This window comes from Phyllopteryx taeniolatus, chromosome 12 (assembly GCF_024500385.1).
Source record: "Phyllopteryx taeniolatus isolate TA_2022b chromosome 12, UOR_Ptae_1.2, whole genome shotgun sequence".
NCBI lineage: Eukaryota > Metazoa > Chordata > Actinopteri > Syngnathiformes > Syngnathidae > Phyllopteryx > Phyllopteryx taeniolatus.
The window spans coordinates 8,529,068-8,548,833 of NC_084513.1; the positions used below are offsets into that span (position 1 = coordinate 8,529,068).

At 40.5% G+C, this 19,766-nt stretch overlaps 1 protein-coding gene across 11 annotated transcripts in view; it reads right to left on the reverse strand.

Annotated features, from left to right (window-relative positions):
• gulp1a (GULP PTB domain containing engulfment adaptor 1a) overlaps positions 1 to 19,766 on the reverse strand; it is a 67,563-nt gene that overhangs the window by 18,431 nt on the left and 29,366 nt on the right. For 6 of the 11 annotated variants that reach the window (XM_061792672.1, XM_061792663.1, XM_061792673.1 and 3 more), the window contains exon 2: positions 5,193 to 5,270. The exons of 1 other annotated variant lie outside the window; for it this stretch is intronic. In XM_061792672.1, coding sequence (XP_061648656.1) covers positions 5,193 to 5,220 — 28 coding nt within the window. In that variant the 5' untranslated portion in view covers positions 5,221 to 5,270. Of the gene's footprint in view, positions 1 to 5,192; positions 5,271 to 9,157; positions 9,229 to 12,453; positions 12,682 to 17,512; positions 17,891 to 19,766 lie in introns of those variants that run through there. 4 more of the 11 variants (XM_061792664.1, XM_061792666.1, XM_061792665.1 and 1 more) reach the window with 4 other exon arrangements.

The window sequence follows — 19,766 nt, forward strand, 5'->3', positions numbered from 1 at the left end:
AATCTTAATGAACCAACAGTTTTGTAAAGTGGAATGGTGCAAAATGCATCCTGATCATAGTTCACATCTGATCTAGAACTCCAGGAAACATTTGGTTGAGGATATTGCTGCCAAAGGAGGTTCACCCAGTTATTAAACCTAAAGGTTCACTTCCATCCCTGTCCTGTGAATGTTTACATTAAGCTCTATAAAAATGGGAAAAAATATAACTGTCCATCCATCCATCCATTCTCAATACCGCTAATCCTGTTCAGGGTGGTCGAGCCTATCCCAGGTGACTTCAGGCGAAAGGCGGACTACACCCTGAAGTGGTCACCAGTCAGTCGCAGGGCACACATAGACACAAACAACCATTCAAACTCATATTCCCCCCCCGTCACTGAGTGGGAACTGAACTCACGTTGCCTGCACCAAAGTCAGGCGAATGTACCACTACACCATCAGTGGCAAATATAACTGTGTGGTATTAGTTAAAGCAGACTGTTAATTCCTGTGATTTATGCAGAAGTTTAAGAAATTCTAAAGGGTGCACATACTTTTTCCTCCTGCTGTATAAAAACATAGTACATTGTCTAGAATTCTTATATAAGACAGATAGGAACTTCTCATCTCACTGCACTCACTGACTTTGATGGTAATATTTTTTTTTCCTTTTGTGACACCTTAAGGTATAAATAAATTTTAAAAACAAGACAGAGAAAAGGCTCGTAATGGCAAAATAATCATTTATTCACAGATATACAACTAGGAAATGCACCATGAGCGACGCTGACTCACCATATGGCTCAAGTTGCATGTCAGTGGCTTTTTGTACATGCCGTTCATCATTCATTCTATGAACTGCATCACCTTTTATCATGATCGCGACACACACTTTTACTAACTACCGTGACATATACTCTGTTTATACCATAAATACTTACTCTGTTTGAGTGTGAGGTGCCTAAAGTTGTCCGACTAACAACGTGTTGGCATTTATTTTAATCGGGTTTCCCTCCACTCTCAGCTTCAAAATGGTTTGCTTTTCTCCCATTGACAGCTCTCTGGTCTTCATGTTTGCTTGACAGCAAATGCAGTTTTCACAGGTGAAACCCAAAGCCAAAAACAAGCACTATCTAATGTTTAAACAATCAATCTAAAAGGCAACACCTGTGCAACTAGAAACACCCATCAGTTACATGTTCCAATACTTCTGCTTACTTGAAAAGTGGGTGGGTTCAAACAAATGCTCCTGTCCCGAGTTGTTTAATACATCTAGATGTAAATACCATGAAATAAAAGCTGAAATTCTTTACTTATGCCAGGTGCTTCAGCTGCCCCCTGGTCCAGTGTGTTCCACTAACATGTGTATGTGTTCACTGTGATGGGTTAAATGCAGAGAACAAATTTCATGTGCATGCATGCATGTTCATGACAATAAAAGGTGATTCTTCTTCTTCTTTGATACAAAACCCAAATGTCTTCAGTATACAACAAAAACAAAGGAATTGATCTTGCCATTCCAATACTTTTCGAGGGGACTGTATATATACATCAGTGGCAGTAAACCCCTCCTTTTTGACCCGCTCTGGCCATAAAAGGGGTCGGAGTTGGGATCAGAGGAAAAAAAGCTTTTGGGAGTTTTGGTGGAGAAGTCTTCCTTTGGTCTCAGCCCGACCAAGAAACGGAGGCGGACGCAACGCTCCTGCACCGAACGTCTGGCAAACAGAGACACCTGTCCGACTAAAAAAAAAAAATTCTGATTCTGAGAGACGTCCTGCCTGAGAACTCGTTGGCCTTCTGCTTTTCCTCCTATTTTCCTTCCTCCCTTCCGTCGAATGCACCTGTTCCCGGTGCGTACCGGACAGGCTGAACACTCGGGAGCCTGACTCGCCTGTCTCAAACGTGTTCCAGACACGTAAATCCAACATTGCGGTCTACTAAAGTACAGATTAGTGCATATTTGGGTTTATATTAATGAGACCAGGAGTCCTCAACTATATGCATTCACTAGACGCCCATTCTGCTCATCTCACGTGACAATTCCCTTCCTTCGCCCATGTTCGACTGTACCTTGTTTGTTTTGTGTGTCTGTGTTTTATCCTGTAGAAACCCCTTTTTACTATTACATTTTCTATAAAATTCACCACTTGCATTGATTATGTGTGTGTTTGGGTTCGGAACGAAACCTCTAGAAAGTCTAGAACTCAAAGTTTATAAAATGTAGCCACCTTTCGATAAGAGACTGATTACAAAGGTTTATTTATGGTATACGAGTTATGTCCATTCAAATATTAACTGTAATCATGAATTTACTACTATGTTAGCATAGGCTGCATCTGACTGCATTTCCAGTAAATAACTATATCAATAAAAACTATAACAGAAGGTGTATGTCAAACCCTCCTGTTGGACTGCAACACTGTTTGACCACAAAAAGACATACAGATTCACCATATGCATGACTAAGCAGCCAAACAGGACAGTAAAAAAAGAAATGAAAAGAAGAAATACTGAAATAAGGTCATGGACAGGATTCTACTGTATATGTTTTTTTCCCCTGTTTACATCAATTTCAGGTAAAGCCCAAGTGTTCTGTAGCAATCAGGAGAACAGGACAGCGAGGACATACTAAGGAGATATAATGCATCGATGGGACAGTGTCATCTCACACTCGAACCAATGTAGTTGAGAAATAGTTACAGCCTGTGGTCTGCTTTAACTTAAAAGTTATTAAATTCCAAGTCTAGTTTGGATTGTTTTACATTTACAGTAAATTGCTGTTTCAATTGTATTCCCGTGCGGATCCTTTGTTTACTTTATCTGCTTCCTGGTGTCTAGTCTGTTTATTTATTTATTTTTTCTTCCAGTCTCACTCGACTCCCTCTGTGCCCTCACAATCGGCTCCCTGAATAACCTTCCATTCATAATGATGTCTTCTGTTGAGTTCAGCCTTGTCAATGTCTAATATTGTGCAGTCAGTTTATCTTTCAATCTTGCTAATGAACGCTTTAGGGAACGACCGTAATTTCTTATGAATAATGCGCATCCATGTTTATGCGCACCCCCAAAGTTGACCTCAAAATTCTGGAAAACCCTTCTACCTATGTATAAAGCATTTTTACAATGCATGATTTTGCTTCTACCGATATGATCAAAACATGAAGTAATATCTGTATTTTGTTTGTTTTTTTCAAATAATTATTCTGAAGTTAAGCACGTTATTTGAACACGTAATCCTTTTTTTTTTTTATTTACTTGCTCTTATTTCGAAATACACAACCCAAATTTTATTTAGTAAATGTGAAAACACACAGTTGTGCTCATATGTTTGATTACCCAGGCAGAATTTGTAAGATGGGTACAATTCTTGAAAGAAAACACAAAGGACCAGGCGAAACACATTTAATTTTAGTTTAATGGAATTCAAATTAAACGGTCAAACATTTCAGAAAGGAATTATCATTCAACAAAACATCACCATAAAGAAATTAATGATGGTTGTTGTTCAGTCATCAGTCATATTTAAAAAACTATATTTCACAAATTCTGCCAGGGTATGTAAACTTATGAGCAGAACTATACATATATGCAGTCATGCGTACCCCTGTTATATTGGAATGAAAGTGTAGGCTGCACCTTTTTTATAACCACTAGGTGACGGTGGCACTTTGGAATGAAAGTGTACAGCTTTTTCATAACCACTAGATGGCGGCATACATTTATAAAATGTGAACGGTTTTTTTCCATTTGCCCCTATACTTATGTATAATGCACACTATTGACTTTTGACAATTTTTGGGGGGGAAAAAATGTACATTATACATGAGAAATTACGGTAATTGTAGTCTCAGTGAAGTGATGCATGCAGCTATTGTCAAGACTCTATCGGTCACAACTGTCAGTGAGTTTAAAAAAAAATTTCAGGGATCTTTCTCTTTCAAATTCTATTACTTTAGAATTGTAGCCACATAATACAGATTAAATGTCAAATATGTTTATTTTCAGTGCTGTACTTGTAACATAACTGTACTTTCTTTAACCCAACAGTTATGTTTATTTTTTTTGTACAAAAAAAATATTCATGAGTCAATTTGACCCAACGCATTTTTAGTCATTAAAAAGGTACAACTTAAAAAAAGATTTAAAACTGTATACAATAAAAGAAGAAAAAAAAACTAAAATACAAGTCAAATAACTTTTATCCTACTTTTTTTGTGCATTCTTTAGAAATTGACGCTATGGTCTTTTAAGGATAATTGTTCAGTCAAGATATACGTACAGAAGGTGTTCTCGTGTGTCAAGACATGCCAGGCAATAATTGACCATCGAGTTTGATGAATGTATTGTGGTGAGATAATTTTTCATACGGTCTTTTTTTTTTTTTTTTATTCAACCACTTTTCTCATGACTTAAGATTTTCACGTGGAAGTTTGTCAGATCTTGATAATTGTTTAATAAACCTATGAATAATTACAAAAACATGTGGACATATGCATGCTATAACAAGGCATCAACTGGTACAAAATGACACTGATACTGTACATCCAGCATATACTGTACATATTAATAATTACTTGCAAACTCAATATGTAGAAGACCTATGGGGGATCGGCATATGAATTATGACAACTAAACATCATTATAGCCTAGTGGGCCACGTGGGCCCTGTACAATTTTCCCAACATTTTTCAAAAATCCCCCTGCCCTGTTGATTTACAGCAGAAGACCAAGATGCAGGACAGATGGTAGTAAACACATCAAGCTGTTTTTCCCCAAAATGCACCCCCGAATTTTCCTTTGTCTGTCCTTGGGCAGGGTCACCTCAAAACTGTGTACCGTATGTACATTCCTGTAGGGTTACTCATGATTATTACCGGATGTTTTTCTCTTCAGTGCCCGTTTTGTTTTCCCGAGTGCTGCTACGCTGCGCATATGAATAGTTTTTTTCTGTTGATAATTTTTTGAAAAATCTTTTGTTTGGACTCAATTGGTAGTCATGGAACCATTCTGAATGAATTGTTTAGATGAAAGAGTTAAACAATGATATAGGTTAAAATTCATAATTCAACCAATTCCCACAATTGGGCATGGGTGTTTCACTTATGTCAAGCAAAATGCACAGGTACTGATACATTGTTTTTTTTGTTGTTGCTTTACTCCTTTCCAGATGAGTTGGTGCAGCTTAAACTTAATTGGCTGTGTCTACTCACCTTTTTTCCTGTTGAAGGCACGATTCATAGTGGAAAATACGTGCTGCTGTTCCTACCGACTGTATTCAGATATTCCACCTAGGAGAGCAGAGGAAAAACACATTCAACTATGTCATTAGACTGTTAGACAAGTAACAGTCTAATGAAAACAGGAAAACAACAGTTTGTCAGCTTTCCAAATCTTGCAAGATGGTGACCCAATGTATTCCTCTGAAGACATTTTGCATTTACCACTAGGCTGCCTCATATTAAACATCATTTTAAAAGAGAAGAATAATTGTTTTCAACAAATGTAAGTGTCTTGCAATCTCTGGGATTGGTAGGGCAAACTATCCAGGACTAGGTAGCTGCTGTCAGCTATCACGTCCCCCACAATCAATATTTTTTTATCCTTTTACTGTGGGGAAATATGCAAGGCTGACCACGTAACAACTACCTTAGCCATCACTGTTGCAAACAAATTAGCTTTTGCCCTGGCAATTTAAAAAAATTGACTGGCATTTCCAATTTATCACAGGGAGTCTGAGCTATTACTGCGTCCAAGTTAATGTGAAAAATGATCATAGTCAGAAACGGCAAACTAGGTAATAGAACTAACACTGAATATCAAAAATATTACTACTACTGTCAGAAGAAACTTGCCGTGGGTTATCTACAGGGTTATCTATATTGTTTTTCGTAATTTCTAAAGTGACACTTCTATAATGACTTGAAGGAGTTGCACTAACCAAAACAGTCCAAACAAGGGTTTACTCTCTGCAATAGTGTTGCACCAAGTACCGAAACCAGTACCGTACTGAGGTTTTTTTTATGTAAAAAAAGAGCACGGTACCAGGTTTATTTTTTAGTACCGCTAAAAAAAAAAAAAAAAAAAAAAAAAAAAAAAACTTAACGCGACAGTGCTGAATTCATACATTGTCTTAAAGGCCGGTACCCAAAAAGCCGACACTCAGCCAATGACTGCCTGTCTTCCGACAAGTTGTGTGCGCTCGACTGCGTGGGAGCTGGGAGAATGAAACAGCTTCAAAAGCTGCCGACGAGCTCCCTAGAACTGTGAGGCAGATGTGCTAACCAGTCGGCCATGGGAGAAAATCAAATGCAGTCAAATACAAGAATACTGCAAACTAAAACCGGAATAAAAAGCTTGAAAGCTTGAAATACACAGTATTAAGTATGAGTAATGGATGTATGAATATAGAAATAATTATATGGTCATGGAAAAGAATATTAGACCCCTTGTTTCTTCAATTTCTTGTTTATTCTTAATGCCATGTGCAACTCAAGCTACGATACCTTTATTTGGACAAATAAGTATTATAATAACAATGAAAATAGCTCATAAGAGTTGAATATAGAGCTTATATCTAGCTATTGGCATTTGCATGTTTTTTTTTTAAATAATAACCAAAATTATATTTAATAATACAATTAAGCTTTTGTATTCTTCAGGTAAAATGCTTTTAGTGTTACCAGGCATTGTAATGAACAAGAAACTGAAGAAACAAGGGTGATCTAATATGTACAATTTTATATACATAGAAACACATTCGTCCTGTAATATACAGTACATGATAATGCAGGCATTGATCTAATTATTTTTAAAAATGGCTAATTTTAAGAATGGGCTAATTCCATTATTACAAAACAAGTTTGACTTAATAAAAATAAATATAAAAGTATTTGAAGTTGTTTTGTCAGTTGTCATTTGACTACTTTTACTCATGTTTTAGTCTTGGGCCATGGTATGGTTTCAGTACCGGTATCGAGGTACTTTATGCAGGAATAGTATCGACGTCAGAATTTTGGTACCGTGACACCCGTAGTCTGCAATATGTTATAATGTATCCAAAATGTCCTCATTTGGACTCATTCTTCATAGAGGTGATTGGGACTGCATAACCACTCAACACTACATAACGGTAAGGCAAGTTTATTTGTACAGCAACATTCATCCACAAGAAAAATCCAGTGTTTTAGAGGGTGGGAAATAATTTCAAACTAGATCAAATGGAAAGTAAGATGACAAGGAATCCATGGAAAATTACAAAATAAAAGCAAGATGGCGAAAACGAAATCCATCCATCCATCCATTTTCTGAGCCGCTTATCCTCACAAGGGTCGCGGGAGTGCTGGAGCCAATCCCAGCTGTCATCGGGCAGGAGGCGGGGTACACCTTGAACTGGTTGCCAGCCAATCGCAGGACACACATAAACAAACAACTATTCGCACTCACATTGACACCTAGGGGCAATTTAGAGACTTCAATGAACCATGTTTTTGGGATGTGGGAGGAAACCGGAGTGCCTGGAGAAAACCCACGCAGGCACGGGGAGAACATGCAAACTCCACACAGGCGGGGCCGGGGATTGAACCCCGGTCTTCAGAACTGTGAGAGAGATGCTCTAACCAGTCTCCAACGTGCCGCCGCGAAAATGAAATAATATTTTTAACTTTATGAAAAAGCAGTATGGTTTTCAGGCCAGATTTAAATGTACCACTACCGCCATTTTGAGTTGGTCTAAGGTATTCAGGAAGTTTGCTCATCCATTGAGTTGCATAGAAACAGAATGCTGCTTCACTTTTGTTGGTTCTGCATCTGGTACCACTCAAGGACCTTGCACCTTGCCAACCTAACTGGTCGAGAAGTCTCAAAGGGAACCAAACAGTGTGGCCTAAAACCATTCAGATCTTTGTAGGCCATCAATACGATTTTAGAATCCATTCTTGGGACTCACAGGAAGCCACTGTAGCCACTGTCCTGTTTCGTGGCACAAGTAAGAACTCAAGCAGCAACATTCTGGAGCAGTTGTAGCGGTAGGATTGATTTTTTTATTCAGACATGTAAAAAACCCGTAACAATAGTCCAGTCTACTGAAAATGAACATGTGAACCAGCTTTTATTGTGTCTTCGTTGTGCAGAAGATCTTGGTTGGCTTACTGATCGTTGCTCCCATCCTGTCCTGTCCTGCACTTTTTGCTATTCGTTCGTTGCCTCGTATTGTCAGACTGCATTTCCAATAAATCTCAATATGCCATCTCAATACAAAGTGCAAAAGAAGGAGTTTATCCAACGCTCAAAACTGTTCCGGGATGAAAATTGTAAAAACACAAAATATCAATAAAAGTCAGATACCAAGATGCAACGTTAAAACAGCGGCAATTCTTTTTGGCATTAAACAGACAGTGGGATGTTAAGCAACCACCTGAAACTAAACAATAGGCTTTAAACAATCAGGATTTTTGGGGCCGATCACCGATCAGCAAGTTTGGAAAAAACGATAACCGATCCAATCACAAGATGGAGCAATGTATCTATTTACATAACTTGTTCATTTATTGTATATACTTGTATACTGTATACTGATTATCTTCAAACGTATTCTATAGCATTTTAGACAAAAGTTAAAACATCAATGACCTCTGGGGGGCATTCAAGGATTGGCCACTGACATAAGTTTAGGTCAAATCAACATTACAACAACAACATAACAGAAATAATGGGTGCTACCTTACTGTAATTAAATCACTTTATTGCAATGAAATGACTTGAACAAATACTGTTAATGACATGCTTAACAGTTTGTCTGAGACACTGTAAAATAGTCCCACAACCGACGTGTTTTTTCACTTATTGATTGAAATTGAGATTGAAAAAAACTTTATTGGCCGTCAGATAGTTACAGTACTATGCCACAAGACACGGAACAAGGCTAAAAATAAACTAGTTTTGGATTCATACACGACAGCGACGCGGAGTAAATGTCTTTTGCGGAGCCGATCGATTATGTCTTTGATCTGATCGGCGAATTATGACATGAAAGGTGATCGGCCGATCAGGATAAAATTCTAATTATTGGCGGATACCGAACAAACTGATCAGATCGGTGTAAAGTATACTAAACAACACTGAACCATAACTCATAATGACGGCACACAACGAGAAAGTGAGAGGCTTCTACTGACACCTGACTGTGATGTCACTTTGCATGATTGGCAGCTGCAGTGTTTGGCCTGCTTTAATAGCTTCCTGTCTGGTGACTCAGCAGCACCCTCTCAGGAGACCTGAGACATCCACAGAAACACACATATGCCCGCAATCAAAGACTTGACACTTCTCTGCCAATTTTCTAGTGTCTCACTTTACCAACTGCAGCAAAGTTACAGTAACTCGCATGGTTCTCCACCAAGTTTGTGTGAACACACCGTTGATGTTCACCCTCTCTTCATCGGTGGTTGTCCGGCCTGATGGGCCCGACCTGCAGGAGCCATGCCTTTTAATCACTCACTTAGCACACACTCACACAACTCACCGTATATATTTTTCTCACTAATCACATCTGGGCACATATACATATCAAAGGGTTCCTGGGGGACTGGTATGGGATCGGAAGGGTGTGGGTGTCGGACCGGGTTTCAATATGTCTATGCTGTTTCCCGGTCCGTGCGCCCTGCCTTCCACCCTGTCTGCCCCCCCCCCCGGATTTTAAATGCATCACACACACACTCCCCACGTTTTAATGCACCACATGCACCCATCTCTGGGGGGCGGTGGGTCGTGGGTGGGTGGGATTTGGCTGTTAGGCAGCAGTGTCTGGCCAGTCGGGGACCTGGCAGTCATAGTAACAGGGTGGGAGGTGGGTTCTCACTTAGTTGCATGGCGGTGCGCCTGAGGCTGGATGACTTCTTGGTGTTGGGGCTCCCCTCTCATGGCCCGTGGCTTCTCCCTGGGTCCCCCCTCCCCCCTTATCGTTCCCTTTTCGGGTGCCCCTATCCGCCCTCCTTTCCAACAAACAAGGGGGGTGGCATTGGGTCCCTGCAGACCCCACCGGGTGGCCAGTTGTCGGGGCGCCTCGGTGGGGCCGGCGGACTGCCCTGGATCCCTCGGTGTGGACGTGTCCCGTCCACAGGGCTGCTCTCGGGTGGACCCTTGGGCCCGATCACGCCCCTCGATTGATTGGGTGGGGTCCTCAACCTCCGCGGCGGGGGCACAGCAACAACAGGACACTTCTCTCAGTCTTTGTGCATCTAAAACAGTGTCAATTCACTTGCATGTGTCGGCAGACCCTGGGACTCTTTCGTTGGGTGTGGGGCCACTCACTTATTGCGTCAAATAACTCATGAATATGCGAATTGCTTGTGTATCCCCTCACTTATACTCTCGTCCTATAGACACTTCAGTTGTACAGCCGGCTTCACGACCCTCGTCCTGCTTGCCTCTTCTCCTGTTCTATGTTGTCCTGTCCTTCCCTCACAGGGTGTAGCACGACAGCCCCATGCAAAACTCCTATTTAATGTTTCATTGTTGTATATAATGTAATGACTTACTTTTCTCATCCTGTTTACAATTAGTGTTTTGTCTTTGGTCTTTGTTTCTCTCTAGAAACTTTGTTCTGTTCAATTGATCGAGTCTGATTCTCAATAAACTTAAATTATAATACTAAGAAAAACTCCACTGTGACACAGTAAAACTGTTCCGGCATAAAATACAGATCTTCCATTCTGCTTGATCTAACAGCCGAACAGGACAAAAATAAATTTAAAAAGTAAAAAATAAATAAAATATGTTCACCCTTGGGTCACAACACTGGATATCAGTGGTTCTTAAACTGGCGTCTAGGGACCACTAAGGATCCACGAGCTGTAGCTTGGAGGCCTAAAAAAAATAATTAGCAATCTTTTTTTTTGCACCAAATAAACAATCATAAACCAATTACTTCTCCCCACCTTTGCTTAACTAAGACCAATGAAAATCTTTAATAGGATTGTGACTTCTCTACATGATCAATATCATTTTTGTCGACCAAAAGATGTATTATTGCAGGAATAAAGGCTCTTTCTTTAAGAACAAAAAGAATATATTTTTCCTGAAAATATTCGTATAGGCGTCTTATTTATTTATGAATTCACATTTTAAAATATTATTTTCTTCCCAAGTTAAACTTTCACTTTAATATCATTATGTTCGGATTTTATCTTGAAGAATACAACTTTCTTCTCGTAAGATTTTGACTTTTTCTCTTGGCAAAATATATGCTGTATTTGTTCTTCTAATGATCACTTTTTTTCTAAATGCGACTTTATTCTCATTACAACTTTTTCTCTATGAAGTAAGAATTTGTTAGCATAACACTGACTTTTTTCTCAACAGTTGGCAACTTTATAATTCCTGGCATTTCGGGGTACACATGATAGTTATGTTTAATTGGTGTTAGGATATGAGGGGGTCCTTGGAAAGAATTCTGGACCCAAAAAGTAAAAAAACCCATCCATCCATTTTACAAACCGCTTATCCTCACTAGGGTCGCGAGTACGCTGCAGGCCATCACAGCTGACTCCGGGCGAGAGAGGGGGTACACCCAGAACTGGTCGCAGGGCACACATAAACAAACAACGATTCACACTCACATTCACACCTATGGGAAATTTAGAGTTTTCAATTAACCAACCATAAATATTTTTTGGAATGTGAGAGGAAACCGGAGAGCCCGGAGGAAACCCACGCAGTCACGGGGAGAACATGTAAACTCCACACAGGCGAGACTTGATTTGAACCCGGGTCCTCAGAACTGTGAGGCAGATGTGCCCCTGCCTGATATCTATTGTAAAGGAAATATGCTTTTGGGGTTTACCCCCATATTATTCCATCTGCGATTACACATAATGAATCACTTGCACTTACTACTTATATGCAAAAATAAAAATGTACTGGTTCTAACAAACTTCAGTGACTCAAACATTTTGGAATTTAGCTTGAGGAAGAATGTTATTGGAAAAAAGCACCACCCATTTTGACTCGGTAAAATTCTCTCTTCAGCAAGTCGAATACATCATTCTAGATAATGACGCTGCCTAAAGTTAGATAATTAAAACGAACAAAGAAATACAGGTTAGCATCTAAAGAGGAGAATCAGCCCACTAACAGGACTCAAATGCAGTAGACATAGTAACATCAACACTGAGCACTGAGGTCGCAACATAATTCTAAGTGAAAGAAAATCAACAAAGATCCTTTTGTTTTCTTTCCTCTGCACTCACTCTGACTAAGGAACGCTACTAGCTAAGAGAACATGACTTTCTATGAAATTAGTCCAAAGGTGGATGTGTTTGTGTCTCAAGCAAATGGAACACTTTCTCTTACATGTCAAACACAGCACCTGACCTATGTCTACTTTATTGAGATAAAGCTCAGCTACAGAAAAAAAATACATGTTTTTGGCAAAAGCATGCAAATAACAACACGGTGAGGATAAAAGCGACTTACGTGCCTTCAAACCTGGGTGGAAGAGCGTAAAGGAACTGATCCTAATGCTTTTCAGCTGTTGGCCAGATGCTGGTACACTAAGGACTGCAGCATGGAGAGATGATTGGGTTTGCAAACTCAACAAGAAACGTTTGTCCAGACACACGATACTTCACGTTCAACTTCCTCCGCCCACTGTTTGTTCAGAATTCTTTTGGAGTTCCGCATGTGCGCAAAAGCGACCCCTTTTGCCAGGAATCGTGTCACTGAGATGTATTGTGGCATACCAGACGTGACCTATAAAACCCAACATGCCAAAGGTTGCAGTCTGACCTTTTTTTTTTTTTCCAAGAGTGATTCATCATCACATTCCATGGCAGCAGCCTCGGTTGAGCATCTTTTGGATCATTCTAAATAGGAGCATGACTCAAAAAGTTTTAAAGTAAATATCAGATGAAATCAGCTCGGTTTTAGCCTCCCCTTGCGACTTAGACAACTTTATTTGGCGGGGTTGTTAACAATACTCTTCTGTGATGTGTCAAATTTACAAGACATTTATTTTTGCTTTACAGCGACTAATTGGATTCTATGAAGAAATAACTACAACTAGTAACTTTATTCACAAAGGACTTTTGAAAACACATGTTTACAAAGTGCTTTGACAGAACCGGATAGCATACATAGACACAGTGCTGTGAAAAGGTATTGACCCCCTTCTCAAATTCTTGTATTTTTGCATAGATTCCACACATTACTAAGATCATCAAACAAATGTAAATATCAGACAAATATAAACCAAGTGAACTTAAAAAACTATTTTCAAAATGATTTCATTTATTCAGAAAAATAAACTATTCAAAGGTAGCTGGCCCTGTATGAAAAAGTAATGGCACCCATTGTTAAATCATGAATCAATTGTGGATTATCAGAATTTTTGGTTCATTTTCACTGACCAAACCCAAGCCTGATTATCTCCAGACCCGTTCAATCAAGAAATGCCTTAAACAGAATCTGTTCCAACAAAATCAAGTCAGACAAAAGATCTAAAATAGCTGCAACAAAATTAGACGATCCAAACAAATTCCAGACCAGTCGAAAAATAAAGTAATTGACACCTATCAGTCTGGAAAGGGTTACAAAAGCCATTTCTAAAGCTTTAAAATTCCAGCAAACCATAGGAAAAGCCATTATCCTCACAGGGAGAAAACATAGGACAGTGGAGAACCTTCCCAGAAGTGGGTGGCCTTCAAAGATTACCCCTAGAGAACAGCAATATCTCATCCAGGAGGCCACAAAGGAACTCAGGACAACTTCTAAAGAACTGCAGGCCTCCCTTGTCTCAGTTAAGGTCAGTTTTTCTGCCCATGACTTAAGTGATCTGCCTTTTCCAAACAAAGATCAGTCTGGTCACCAGACTATGTAGAAGAACTACCATATCAACGCCTGTGGTGGCAAACAGCATAATGCTTCCAGAGTTGAGTCCAGGGACTTAATGTGCAGGCTGGCTGTGGGTTAGCCAGTTTATAGCCAGTCACTAACATACAGTAAGCTTACAACAGCCAACCCTACACTCTCATTTGCTGACTGCCATGTCACTCATCAATCCAGGCCCTACATTTTAAAGCCATACACACTCAAAGTCACAGATACTACAGTGTAAAACATGAGAAAGGAGACCTTAAGTGGACATAAAAAAATACCTGCACCTCACATGCATATTTTTTATTCTTGTATTGTATTCTTGTCTAATGATGCAAAATAAATTTGTATCCAGTTACTCGAATAATCAATGGGATAATAATTAGAATAATCGATTTAAAAAATATTTGCTTCAATTTGTTAACAGTGAGTGTAAAATGGTGTTACGTAGAGGAAATGTTACCTTGAAAAAGTCACATCTGGTAAGACAATCATCACTATGACACTATGAGATAAAACTATGAGAGAGAGGTCGTGGGTATCTGTTATTACTTTACAAAGGCCACGCAATGCAGTAAAACACATTTCTTGTGTCTAGAGGTTCTGGTTAGGCATCTAGCTTGGTCAGGGCTTTGGGTGCGTGTGTGTTTTTGTTGGCGCACTAGACATTGATTTCTGCATGAGAGAGCATTTAAAACCTGGGAGTCTGCAGATGTGGGATTGTCTGTTCACACTTTATTTTGCTTGTTTTCTTTTTTCTTTTTTGCTTTGCCTCTATTATTCTATATTTGAAACGTGTATGCACAGGTGTGCTGTGGCAAGGAAAGCTTCTTACCACATATTCAAAAGCACAAGTCGTGTAAAAGTGGAAAAACATTTTTAATTAAAACAAAATGTTAAATATTGGTAGGGGTGCGTTAATGCTCAGTATGTATATTCTACATATTACAACTTAAATGCCTTGATAAAGTAACGAACGAATTTATTGCCAGCCGTGTTAGAGCTTTTTGACTGATCTTTCTTACTCTTCATTCACCAGAAAAAAAAGTTTGATTCAAGCTTTTTGCGTTCTTTAACAATCAATAGAGCATGGATTGGTTTTAACAAAAACACCGGTTTCTGACCAAAAGTGGAGAAAACAAGCTTTTAGTGAAAAGGATGTCAAGCACAACAGTAACTTTAAGACTATTTTTTTTTCTTTTCTTTTGAGATTCCTCAAACTATAAAACAACAAAAAGAAGCGAGAAAGGGCTTTTGATGGCAAAATAATCTTTTATTTACAGATATACAACTATGAAATGCACCATGAGTGACGCTGATAACTTCATGACTTGATTTGAATGTCAGTTTTTGTATAGCTTTCGCCGTTTACTCCATAAACTGTCAGCTTTTCTTACAATGGTAATACACACTTTCTACAGGCGACACACATTGTATTTATACCATACAAATATACATACTATGTCCGATGTCTTCCAAAGTGTTGACATTTCTCTCTCTCGTAATCGATGTGACAGATATTCACGGCCTAATCTTTATCTTCTAGTCAAAACCGATGCTAATCTCAAATCAAAAGCAAAGCAACGCCACCAACTACAGGGATCTGTTAGTTATTACAGTGGTTAACAAACCTGAATTTCACAGACAAGCTGGGTGAGACCTTCCCACAGCTACCTGTTGAAAACCATACTTGGCAAATATACATTATATGTCGGTGGAAGTAAGCGGTTGGATTCCAGTTGTCCACCTAAACCTTGTGCACTTAACATCCACTCTGGATTTGGAGAGGCGGTTCTGTTTCATGCAGTGAGCAACACTCAGGGTTGCCAATTTAGCAGGACTTCCGCCCCTTTAGGGACTATTTTTCAAAGCGACTAGAAACACATGTAATTACTTTTTATGGGGTTATCAGAGAATTTTGTGGACTCTGAAACTCCACAACAGAAGTTGTTTACCCCTCCGCATCCAGACTTTATATGAATGGCGCCACCACTGGCTAATCTAACCATACTCCTTCATCTTACAAGTAACTCACTGTTATAATGTAGTAAAATAGCAACATTATGATGACCGCAACATCAAGAGTCTTCCCAATTGGGTCATTGCATTACACATTTTGATTAGTTATGATTGTGAAGGACATATGGCTTGAAAAGACTCATTATGACTATGTACTCAAATTATACACCAGATATCTGTGGATCCCTGAATTCATCCAGAAAGAGACTTTGAATGTATCAGTGAGCCTGACAATATAATGTACCAAACTCATGCCTAATGCTTACCCCATTGTCTGTCATACATACTTTCATACATCCTTGCAAATCAGATGGGGACTTTTGATTTCAGCATGTTTACATATGTATACAAATTCCGGGTCCAATTATGTTTACTTCTTGCTGGGCGTATGTGTGTTTGTGGGTGGAAAAGCGGGACAAGAAAAATATATCTATATATATCTACTCTTTGGAGCCTGCATATCATTTGCAGCCCATCCAGTCTGAAAATGTAATATGCTAAACGGGCGAGCTCTCAAATTATAATAAGTGGTAAAAGAGAGCAAAGAGTGACTGTCCATTGAATAACTTCACAATGGGTTCCAATGATATTCAGAGAGTTTTATGCGGCAGATAATTGGTGATTGGGGACAAGGTGAGTGGTAAAATGAGAGTTGAAAGCAGCTCGTGGCACGCAGAGCAAAATCAGAGAACATAGATCAAATTAAATTAGGATTAAGAATGAAAGTAGGATGAAACAGGAATTCCTTGGAGAAAGTTTAAGGGTTCAAACATTTCATTAGCTCCTTCACTGCCATCCACGTCAATAGACATGAAGTACGTTTTTCAATGGAGTGGTTTGGAAGAGGGTCTGGAGCAGTTTTTCTGTGACTATAAAGCTTGTAAACAATTGCAATGACAGATCCATGTACAGTAGATGGGGGCTATGCAGCGAGGACTGGCGTAGCGTACGTGTTGGTTAGAGAGCCGGTGCACCACGGGAGAATGTTAATACTCTGGTGAGAGTTTCTGGGATCTGGCATGCTTTTATTCAGGTTATGATGAAAGCTGATTGATGACAGGTGCACGGCCGAGGTGGTGCTGATTACTTGGAAGAGAGAGAGAAGGCAGAGAGAGGGTGAGAAGGGCGCAAAGCGCCACCCAAGCTCCAACAAAAGAACTGCAGGGCATAGCTCATGACAGTACCTACCTCTCAACGGACGCCTCTACGCGGGTGAGCCGCGTAAAAGTCCGTAATGAGGGAGTCATCAAGGATCAGTTTGCGGGAAATCCAGGAGCATTCCTCCGGACCATACCCCTCCCAGTCTACCAGAAACTGGTAACCCCTCCCCCTGGGCCTCACATCGAAGATGCTCAAAACCGTGATGGCCGGAAGGTTGTCGATAACGCAGGGGGGGAGTACGGCCGGACGGCTAAGAACGCGGGTGGAGACAGGCTTGAGTAGTAACACATGGAACGTTCAATGAATTTTCCGAGATTGCGGAAGTTTCAGTTGAACAGATGTGGGATTGATGAGCTTTGTGGCGTTTGAAGACATGTTGCACAAGGAGGTTAGCAATTTCAAAGGCAGAGGTTAGCTCGGGGAGGGGTATGTAATGGACGTATTTGGAAAAACGAACGATAATAGTAAAAATTATAGTTACCTTCAGAGGGGGGTAGGCCGGTAACAAAATCCAAGGCGATGTGGGACCAAGGGACGCAGCAGACCAGCTGGGGGTTGGTGTGAAGTCTTCCCTCGGTCACAGACGGAGCAGGCTTCGACGAACTCCCGGGTGTCTTTGACTAGCCTGGGCCATCATAAGTGTCTTTAGATGAAATGGATGGTGCGGGTGATGCCGGGATGACAGGTGAGCTTGGAGTTGTGGGCCCACTGAAGGACGTCAGAGCGTGCCGAATCGGGTAGAACAGTCGGTTCGGAGGTCCGGTCTTGGGATCAGGGTTAGTCGTTTGAGCCTCTTAAACCATCTGTTAGATTTTCCAAGAGGCTGCGAAGCACGACGAAGGGAGGATGGGTTCTGGTTCTGCAGGGTTGAAGGGGGGTGAGTACATGTGAGACAGTGCGTCAGGTTTGCTGTTGCGGGATCCAGGACGGAAGGAGAGGCTGAAATTAAATTGGCTCAAGAAGAGGGCCCAGCGAGCTTGTCGGGGGTTAAGGTGTTTGGCAGAACGCAGGTAGGCAAGGTTCTTGTGATCAGTCCAGATGATAAACAGTAAATCAGTCCCCTCCAGCCAGTGCCTCCACTCCTCCAATGCCCAGCTGATGGCCAGCAGCTCTCGGTTGCCAATGTCGTAGTTCCGTTCAGAAAGGATTAGACGACGGGAAAAGAAAGCACAAGGATGAACTTTTAGAGAAGAGGGGTCCGAGAGAACGGCTCCTGTTTCAGTGTCCGTGTTGTCAACCTCCACCTCAAACTGGAGGGAGGGGTCCGGTGTCGTAGGACGGGGCACTGGTGAAAAGGGTCTTAAGTTGGTCGAAGGCTTTGGATGGTCCACTGAAACGGAGAGCTGGTGAAGGCCAGTGAGAGGAATAGCGACTTTACTGTAATTGCAGATGAAGCGGCAGTAGAAGTTGGCGAATCAAAGGAAACACTGTAGTTCTTTGCGGTTGGTGGGAGAGAGGGGCGCAAAGCGCCACCCAAGCTCCAACAAAAGAACTGCGGGGCACAGATCATGACAATTTGTGTGTCAGTTTCCACTGAGTCGGCCACACAGCCACTCCCATTAGGTTCGTCGGGATGAATTGTAATTTTTTTTTGTACTGGATGAAGTGGGCGTAGATTCTGCTACGTTTGCTCCTGTCTGTCTCATCCACTCTGCCTGTGCCCCTCCTCGTGAGTCCACAAACACACACACACACATGCTCGGGTGCACACACACGCGCGCACACACACACACAAACACACCCCTCAAATGTACACTGGTCGCGTGAGCAGTGTCAGCACTTGTCAGGCAAGTTTTAGAGAGTGTATTTGATCAATATCAGACAACAGAACATGAAACCAAGAAACATATATTACGTGAGGTGTCTGTGAACAAATAATACAGTAACAACTCCTTTTCTGAAAAGTTCGACCAAAATATTTCCTGAAGTCTGTCACATTCTGTAACTCCATGTTTGCCATTAATATACTGTAAGACTACATTACAGCAGCCCACTTTAGTTTATAATGCAGGATTTAACGGGGAGCATAAATTCACAATGCCGTCATTATAAAAACATTTAAACAGCTCCAACTAATGTATTTAAATGTAATTTGATTTACTGCATATTTTAAAGCAGATACAATGTTACCTAGAATCTAGTTTAGTTCCTTGAATTAAGTCAAATAACCTGATGTATGTTTGGTAAAAGTGCTGAGTGGCTAGTAATGCTGGGAAACCACTCGCCAAAGTGGCTGGTGAGTGAAAAAGTTAGTGTTAATTCCTGGGTGTCACAATTCCTTCACTACTTCAATGTATCGATTTATATTCCTACCATCCAACTGCATCGATCTGTGCTTGGCAAGTTGGCCTTTCAGGCCCCATAAATCGATCTAACTTTTTAAAAGGCAATCAATTGAATGTATCGAAACTAGGAAATAACACATTGGATTTAAGAATGGCAGGTTTTATATGGATTATTTTTTTTTTGCATTAAAAACGTGAAACATTACTCGATAAAGTCTGCCTGTCTGTGATGTTCGATGTTCGTCGCCAGCGCCCGCAGACAACAAAACAGCATGGTGGCAGATGAGAAGCCGTCGAGTGAGAAATTATCAAGCCACTATGGTGGTCTAGTGTGTGGAAGCACTGCCCTTTGGAAAGAGAATATGTTTTAAAAAAGTAACTTGCTGTTTCGCCACCAACTTACCATTGGATTTTTACATTTCTCAACATTCGTTCCGATGTCGGCCATCC